The sequence below is a fragment of the Solea senegalensis genome, linkage group LG1, assembly GCF_019176455.1.
Source record: "Solea senegalensis isolate Sse05_10M linkage group LG1, IFAPA_SoseM_1, whole genome shotgun sequence".
NCBI lineage: Eukaryota > Metazoa > Chordata > Actinopteri > Pleuronectiformes > Soleidae > Solea > Solea senegalensis.
Genome location: NC_058021.1, coordinates 2,939,918 through 2,949,917, shown reverse-complemented (window position 1 = coordinate 2,949,917; position 10,000 = coordinate 2,939,918). Strand labels below are relative to the sequence as shown.

The window sequence follows — 10,000 nt, the reverse complement described above, 5'->3', positions numbered from 1 at the left end:
ACAGCATCGCCTTTGTCTTATTCATGAGGTCAGTCCCTGAGGTCAGAGGAAAATACCAGGCGTGAAAGTAAACGTGAGCCGACACATCATGAACGTTCAGCGTGAAGAGAAAAGCGAACACACACCTCCTAACACTGGGCAGCTATTACTGTATAAATAAGGTGATAATGCAGGTGATGCGGTGCAGAGCACAGTCCAATCTGTGCCGGTTGATGGATGTCTCCGCTCAGAACCGCGCCAGACGACAATGCATCTTTAAAACGGGAGCTTTCAATTACAGATCCTCGCACTAATTCAATTAGTCTCCTTTGAAGACACTTTGATAATGGGATCCAGACACGAGGCGCAGGCTATCGTCAATAACTGGAGGATTCATTGAGCCGAGGGGACGTTATCAGAGTTTATATCATCCTGGCTGCTGATGGAGCTTCTTGCACATGGAGAGGAGGATGATGTATGTCTGTGCGTCCTTCACTTTATTTGCTTTTCTTATTGATTTGTTGCGCTCTGTAGTTTAGAGACGATAGATACTGAATTTGTTGGTATCCGAGTCTGTTTTTCATACTTCACGTCCGGACCTTTTTGATTAACTTAATTTACAAGAATGATTTGATTGCTCGAGTTTTGGATTTTTATACACACTACACTGTATTTGTATTCACATTTGTCAAGCTAAGTATAATCTTGCATGTGAAACATTCAAATAAAATGCCTTCCTTCCTTTTCCATACATAATTCGAGATGTTTTCTTCAACATTGACATCTTTAATCCACCTTGTGTGTCTACATTTAGACTGCGATGGCGGTCTTGTGGTATAAACCCCCTGCCTTTTGTTCAGTTCAGTCAAATAAAGTTCCGAGCCATGAGAAGCTGGCAGCAGTAACAGCAGGAACACAATGAGACGTCTACCACTTCCTAAATTACCACAGTGTTGTTGTAGAAATCCACTTAATCCAACTGCAATTCCTGTGATCCAATTAAATCAAAGCGGAGAGTGTGGATGTAGGGGGATCGCCACGGCAACATATGCATCGCAATTTTCTCTGAAATAGCAGGCGACTGCGGCCTCATCAGCAATCTAGGCAATTTCAAAAGTCACATTTTAGGAGTTGATTCCCCACGAGAGCTTAGTTTGTTTCACTTGAGGTAGAACTGCAGAAGGTGTGACTGCCACTTGTGAGGGCGCGTTTGATTCAGCACATGAAGAAACACAGATCAGGATCGTTTACTTTGAATGGATTGCATTTGATGGTTGCCAGAAATACACCAATACATTCAAATGAGTAAGACGAGATTCAAAACCTTGTCTTTGGGGAGAGGTGAAGAGAGCGGTGGAGTGAATAAATTAAAGATACAAGAGTGGAGCTTTAAGGAGTAAATCCTTTTGGTGTTATTAAAGTTACCTCAGGTCATAACATTTATCAGAAAGAATCACTTTCTCTGTCACAAACTGAGGAAACAGCATACAGTATATTCGGACCTTTTCATTTATCCTACACTGTGAGAACAAGAATGAAGTTGGATGTGAGAACCAACGTCCAAACGACGATCCAAAAAGTGACTTCAATGTACTTAAACAAGGAAGTTACTACATTACATGAACTTCACAATTTCAAACAATGCAGTTTTGAAGGAGGATGTCTGACATTTCAGAAGTAAGGATGGATTGTTCGTACAGTGATCGTCCAGAGTCGAGCTGAGCCAGAGTAACGTGGGCCTTAATCCAACACACGCACAAACAACAAGCAGAGATTATGTGATTATGTTAGCATTATTATGAATTGAAGTCTTTTTTATTAAATAAAAAGTGATTTCAGGATTTTTTTCCTCCGTTTCCTTTGCTTCTCAGTTTGAAGGTTTCTGGCATTTAACGGACAAAACATCTAAGGAATTGTTTAAGGAAATAATGGGTAGATTAAAAAACAACCTTCAGTAACAATCATGACCATGTCCATGTAAGATGATATAAAGCAACATGCTGTATAAATGAATTTATGCAGCACATGTGGTAACATGTTAAATAAAGTTTCAGCTTCCAACACACGTGAACGCTCTGTGGTGAAAAGAACATTTTAGAATAATAGATGAGGAGAGTGAGTGGAATGAAGCTCAACAAAATGTGCAAATGCCGACAACTAAGTTAGTTTCCAAACAAATACACAGGGGAAAAAGTGAGCGAGGTAAAAAAACGGAACAAACAAAAAAAGGAATCTGCGTGCAGTCATAATTTTTCTGTACTTTTGAGGTTTTAGAGTCATAAAATATTTATGATGTTTGTACATTTCTGGTGCAGTAAGCAGAAATGTTTTCCCCCCACAGTCACCCACTGACGGAGAGCAGCTGAGGTGGGTCGCTGAGCACGTCAGGAACAATTAGGCAAAGAGCAGTGACGACAAATCACCACTGCACACTTTAAAACTTAAAAACGTGGCTTTTGAGACACTAACTTCATCACAAAGAGACGACATTTCTCCGTACATGTCTGTGCATGAGATGAATGGTAACTACAGTAGATTCTAACCTCAGGGTGCACTCACTGTTTGCTCTAAATTTAGAGAGAGGAGAGCGGGGTGGACTGACGGTCACACAGCTTGTTATGTGATGCTCCGTTTATCAGGGGGACTCCCGACGGAGCCGCTGCTATGAAGCAAAATAACCAACCTAACCTATAATATCCCATGCGGGCGGGAGTGCTGCAGATAATGGTGACAGGAAACACACAAAAGGTAGAGTTGTCAGATTAAAAGCTTTTATTCTGACTCTATTCTGAGAAAAGAGTTGGAAGAAAACACAGTGTGTGTTTTTTTTCACCACTTCCTGCTGCAGAGCACATGTCATGCACCTGCCTATTAGCACTAAGATGCACAGAAACAGGAGTGTCGGACTGTCTGACACACTGCGTTAAATACAATAGACTTCTGAAGCTTCAGGTAAAGCTCTTTTGTTTTCAATGGGCAGGTTTCTGTTGTTTCAAACACGAGCTCTATCCATCTTCCCGATTCTCCTCCGATAACAGCTGACACTCGCTGAAGTCGCCTCTTCTCGTTTTCGTCTTTGATCGCCTTTGATCGAAATTCCTCCAAGAACAACAAACAAAACAATCTCTTCTCTTTTCATCTCCCCACGTTCATCGTCTCAGTGCTAATGACCCGAGATGTCTGTCTTTGATTTGAGCGAGTCTCTGTGTTTCTGGTAGAGTGTGTGTGTGAATGTGTTTAACCTTTTCTGCATCTAAACAGGTGGATTTCATTTAAGCCACATGACCATCATGATATTCTGGATTTATATTGATTTTATGGCTGTAGAATTGTCAGCGTTTTTTCCAAGATAACTTTCCCTTTCGATATCTGGCAGCTATTCAACCGTTTAGGATTAAGCTGGCTTCACAAACATGTGACGCGCCGGTTGGACGCTCGTCCCGCAGAAGTCCTGAGGTTCTACCGTAATGACAAATATATTGGCACAAACCTCTATCTCTCTGCTCGCTAGTATCCATCCATTCATACATGTTTTCTACCGCTTTATTCTCCACATAGGGTGAAAGGCGGGGTCACAGGATGGTAACAGCCATCTGTGTCCGACTCAATCAGGTCTTTTTAAGGTATAATTACTTTTTGGTAGCAGGTGATGAAAAGCAAACTCTGTGTGTGTGTGTGTGCGTGGGTTAGGGTTTGAAAGTGATGGCAGGTTTTACCCCAAGGTGAAGATGCCCTCGGGGGACAGTGCAAACCCTCCAGAGTTTGAGGGTGAGGGGTGTCTCGTCTTTCATCTTCCCTCCATATCTCTCTCCTCTCGCTCTGTCGCTCCCAGCTGGAAAGGGATCTGAGCTCCCACTACTCTGTCATATTAAAACCGAAAAGATCAAAAGCTATGAAGAGCACGGGGGCAAAAGGAAGGAGAGAGAGAGAGAGACGGACAAAAAAAAATATGACAGGAATCAATAAAAGAGAAATGATGGCGATGAAAAGAAAAAAGACCAGCAAGTAAAAGTGAGGTTTCAATGTTACAATTTGTGGTTTCTGGACAGAATGACAGTAAATAAATGAATATGTAACATTAAAGGACGGTTTCACCTATTTTTTTTCCCCACTTGGTCAAATGAAGAATAAAGTTAAAATCACAACGAAGCTGCCGTTTGTTTAATTCACATTCTATTACAGAGTCTGATTACATTTGACCAGTTATCTCTGGAAATTTGTAAAAATAACTGTATATTTTTTAGGGTGAAGTGGCCACTTGTCATGTGACTGAGTACCCATAAACTCCACTTGCATATCTTACATATAGGCTCTTTAAATAAACCGTCACGTTTCTATAGCTACAACAACTGAAAACCTATTAAAAGCATTACAAACAGGTGAGAGATGAAAGTGGAGGAAAGAGCAGACAGCAAGTGTATTATATACTCACACACATGAATATATGAAAGAAGGATGAGTAATTAAAAAGGTGAGAGATGATGGTACAGATAAAGAAGTGAGTCAGACTCAAGTTCACTGCAGATTGACACTGCTCACACAACTGCACATACACCTACACACACACACACCTACACACCCACACACACACACACACACACACCCCACACACCCACACACACACACACACACACACACACACACACACACACACACACACACACACACACACACACACACACACACACACACACACACACACACACACACACACACACACACACACACACACACACACACACACACACACACACACACACACACACACACACACACACACACACACAGCTCCACAGCAGCACCTACTGGTCATTTATTCAGTCTACTTTTGTTCCTCTGCTTTAAAACAAAAAAAAGGTGATGTTTCACTTCTGTCTGTCTTATTAAAACACATGCACACACACACACACACACTTGAAATAAGTTGAACATGCAGGTTTCGGTGCATATTATGCATGCACATGTGAACACACACACACACACACACGAACACAGTCTGAGGTGATTTATGAGTGTGCAGGTTTGCATGATTTATCCTGCTAAAGCTTCACTGTGCACCTGAGGGACTCCACTCACCACTACTCACACTGCACAGAGGCTTGTTAGTCAGACACTGTGTGTGTGCGTGTGTGCGTGCGTGCGTGTGTTGTTTTGGTGCATTCACTTACAGCGTATTGTGTTCTTGTTGAGTGTGTGTGTGAGTGAGAGAGCTTTCAGTCAAAGAAGACTGAAATGTGTGTGTATGACAACTGCATACGTGTGTGTGTGTGTGTGTGTGAGAGAGAGAGTTAATAAACTCCTGTGGTGTGTTTCAGTGCACGAACCTGTGCATGTGTGAGAAAAAGCTTGTTCATTTGTCTCTGTGTGACGTCTATGTTTTATCAAGGCAGGCACACACACACACACACATGCATGTGCCAGTATTAGCATTCCTGCACAGGTATGGATGTGTGTGTGTGTGTGTGTGTCTGTGCCCGTCCGCCTTCATACGTCTGTGTAACAACATCCCCAGTGACTTGTGTGAAGCCTCCATCCCACCATGAAAGATAACGCAGTCCCTCAGCAGTCTAATGGCTGAGGACACACAGCCTCTCTCACACACACACACACAGAGAAAACACACACTAAATACACACCAGGTTGTGTATTCCCTTCATCACACACTGTAATACAACGTACGACATTGGTCATCTAACATAACATTATAAAAACAGCTGAGTGGAGTCTGACCTCCAGTCAGCCGAGTCACCTAAAACTGAAAATATGGAGACACTTTTTTTTTTCTTACAAATAATGCAAATGTGTGCCGATTTGATTTATGACAAAAACAAATAAAGTTTTCACTTCAATATTCCCTGTAATAGATTTAAAATGTGATGGAGCATTACCACGCGGCACCACCAACACATAAATCACTCCATATTCTAATGTAAGGAGGCGGAGACGTGAAGATAGAAGTTGTTTCTAACATAATTATTGGTTGCATGTTAGACACGCCCCTTCATTGTCCTACACCCATTTTTACTCTTTGGATTTTGACCCCAGTGTGAGAGGTTGATTTGACCTGTTTTTATTGTTTTACTGTCTGTTTTGTTGTTTGTTTTTTTTTAGGTTTTTTTATGTAGGTATTTTTCTATGTATTGGATTGGATTGTTTGTGTTAAATTGAATAAAAAGAATATATATGATATAAAAAGAACATATGACAAGCACTAATGAAATAATGAAATCACAGCCTTTGTGATTAACCCTCACAGCATGTAGCGCACAGATATGACATACAGTTAAAATACAGTTAAAAATGTAATTAATTTAATATGTGTATATATATGTGTATATATATATATATACACACACATACATGTATTAAATTATTTACATTTTTAACTGCATTTTTTGTATATATATAAATACTATATATATATATATACAGTATATATATATATATATAATAAACAAAATAAATAAATGCACATAAACAAACACACTAAACACAAAATACCACAAATACCACTCATAAGACAAGCACACACACAAAATCTTACACACCTATTAAGTATTTTCTACACAGCTCAAACACATCCAACCAAGTCCTCATTAATACTCAGTGGACTGACAGCCTGCTGTTGCCATGGCGACCCTGTACCTGTTGCCAAAGGGTGCTGGGAGTGTAGGGGCTTGATCTCAGTGCAATTTCGCTGCATGTCAGGGAGCCGTGGGTGCCGCTGCGGGCACACACAATTACCCACTTATGGGAACGGAGAATAGTTTCATTCATTTCAAGGTGATTGGACGTGAATCCCGTCATGAGACAAGTGAGGACACAGTCCCCAGACGCAGGTCTACACCATGGAGTTAATTCCACTCTTCATTTCATTCTCCCCCGTCTTCAGTCCAGGACGACGAGACGAAACTAACTTGAGGAAATTGCTTTGCTTAATTCATCATTGCAAGCTGTTCTTTTTCTAATTAAATCACTGCATATTCTATTCTTGTTGCGCTATTCTTCATTCCCATACCATTCTATTTTACATTCTTAACAGAGGTTTAATTCACTGCAGGAAAATGGCCGCGCAGGATTAATTGTATCACGGCGGCAGAGTTCTGTTTGGTGCTGTAATTAACTCTTAGAGGGAGTTGAGAAAATACACAGAAGCTCTGCGTTATTAAAGATGTATGAACTGCTCCAAAATCAGCTCGATTAACGTAATCCAACGATAGTTTGTCTTTCAATGATTTGTAGCCGTATTTAGAGCGACTTTAGCTTTGGCTTTTTAGGGATATGATCAATCCCAATTCCGGTCAAAAACCCAGTTTATTGACCGGTGTGAATGTGTTTAATCTGCATTCACTCCTGCGTCACATGACTTCCGGTCAGGGCACTTATTAATCAAAGCAAACATATGAGGAGGACATTGTGACTGAAGTTTAATTAAATCCTGATAACATGATAACATTCCTGAGCAAACGGCACACCTTTTCATGCACAACATGCATTCACTTTAATTACAAAAGTAATGTTGTGAGGGTTTAACATATGGTTTAATGTGCACGTAAGCATATTATGATGGCACGAGATGGAAACTGCTTAATAAGCAAAAGTATGAGTATGTTTAATACTGTTTTTACTGCTCAGTTGCTGTGTTTGTGTTTTTATTTTTGTAAAGTGCCTTTGAGTATTTAATGAAGCTAAAACACACTAATATTATTATTCTTATGATTCTTATTTATTGCAGCAGGGAATGGTGGGACATCACGGCAGAGACGGGAGTAAGTCACAAATCTTAACCTTCAAGTCTCAAGCAAGTCGAGTAGAGTCCCCGCTTTAAATCAAGCTAAATGTGCTATTTTAATTTGAACTGCTAGAGTGTTCATCATATAATAATAAAAATAACAATAATAACAGAATGTAAAAATATAAAGAATACTGACATTAGACCAACATTAAACCATGGAAATGGATTTCAAATATTAAGCTAAGAAACAGCACATTTCACGCTCCAAACATAACAATTGTAACGTCAACCTCTCAATATCTGAAGTCCTCAAATTGGAGACTTAAGTTTGACTCAAGTAAGTCGAACTAAGTCATCATGGTCTATATTTATGCTAAAAGAGATTGTGTGTTTCGGGGAGCTCTCACCATGACGGCCACAGCACAATAATTCAGCAACTGATTTAGAATGATTTATTAACTGCAGTGCTACTAAACATTACTATTCAATAATCTGGAATTTGACTTAATAATGAACTATTTTGATAGTGAGCTCATACTAGACTTTTAAACGTGGCGTCTTCTTCAGACGGATGACGGACAGATGTTTATTCTTTTCTCCTTTTTCTGCATTCAACTCAGCAGCACCTTTCTCAGCCTGCATGTGTTCATCTTTATCTATATAAGATTTCATTAAACTTAATCCCTTCTTACAGAACAGAGAAATACAGATGTCTTCCATATCACAGCACCACAGTTTGTCATGTTTATTCAAGCCTTAAACCCCCCCAAAAAAACTTTGAACAAGTGCAGTAACCAAACACCAAATAGAATAAAAATGTGGGGGAGGATATGTTATATTTTATGATCTTATTCTAACAAAAACCTTGGCTTGCAGAGCACTGCGGCTCAAGTTAAACAGGACCATATGTACTTTATTTTGATAAGGTAATTCTATATATCAACATTATATTATTCCCTCTTCCATAACATACTGTATGTGTGACTGGGGATTTATTGTGGACATTCCTCACTTTTTAACCTCTGTGCTGAGGAAGAGGGGAGCGATAGCACCGGGTCGGGGCTGTGAACTGAGCTGGATCTAGGTCACTCAGACAGGCTCTGACGGGGCTTAAGGCTAATGGGTGGTGTGACAATGAGACTGGCCGTAAATCCCTGGGTACCTGAAGGCATCGTGGGCTCGCTCCATGTCAGGACATAAAGTACAAGAGATGAAGTGTGCGTCGGGTTTTTGTAACGTCATCAAAGTGACAGAGGAGAGTTCGCGGCTTCAACTTTAACACGACGTCGCAGGAGTTGGAGGACGTGGCGTCCTTCCTGGACATTGTGTCATCCGCTCCACACATTTAAAAAAGTGTTAAAGCAGCTTCTTAACACTGTACGTTCTGTTTGTCTTAAAGGTCGAGTCTGTGACACAATGACTTTGTTAAAATGCAAAAAAAATAAATAAAAAGTGCCAGAAAACACCAAGGTTCTGAGACTCCAGAACGGAGCCAGAGCCAGAACCAGAATTGTGTCTGTCTGAAAGCACTAACAAAGAATAATAACTCTTTGCACAGAAACCTGATAAATAAACCAACACAGAGAACGTTTTAAACCAGGTTTATAAACAGGTAACAGGCATACACAGGTAAATAAATGGTCGTACCTGTTCTTGTCTTTCCAGCCAGCGGTCCACCATGGGATGATTGGCACTGAGCGACGATCTGGCCGTCTCTCTCTGAAATTCTCTCTGATTGGCCCACGTCCCTGCATCCCGCGGGAGACTGCGATATGTGTCTTTGCCCTGAGCAGACGCGCAAAACAAAAGTGCTCTAAGCTATCGTCTCACAAGAAAAGAGAATGTATGTAACTATGGAAAAGTCTGAAAACTTTCTGTAAATTTCTTATAGATTGGGGAAAATATCAAGGATTAATCCTCGTTTACCAACCACAAATCAGACACTTCTGAGTTTCAAATGTAAAAGAAAATGTCCTTAATGACCTTAAACGTCCACGACAGCTACTCTTCAAGTTATTCGATTACTAAATTAACCGACAACTATTTTGATCATCGATGAATCGGTTTGAAGCCTTTTTCATGATTAAAACAAGATTTCTGATTGTTTAAGCTTCTTGAATGTGAATATTTTCTTCATTTCTTTGCTCTGGATAACAAAGAAATCATTCCTATTTAATTATATTGGTTTGTGGACAAAACAGGACATTTGAGAACATCATCATTTCCAGGTAGGATCAACATTTTTTTTAAGGTTTTCTGATATTTTATGGACCAAACGAAACAGCT

The 10,000-nt window shown here is 40.1% G+C and overlaps 1 protein-coding gene across 1 annotated transcript in view; it reads right to left on the bottom strand.

The window, feature by feature from the left end:
• The window catches only part of LOC122781630 (partitioning defective 3 homolog), a 175,649-nt gene that overhangs the window by 115,566 nt on the left and 50,083 nt on the right, over positions 1–10,000 (bottom strand). The window contains exon 4 of the mRNA XM_044045450.1: positions 9,362–9,499. Coding sequence (XP_043901385.1) covers positions 9,362–9,499 — 138 coding nt within the window. The remainder of the gene's footprint in view (positions 1–9,361; positions 9,500–10,000) is intronic.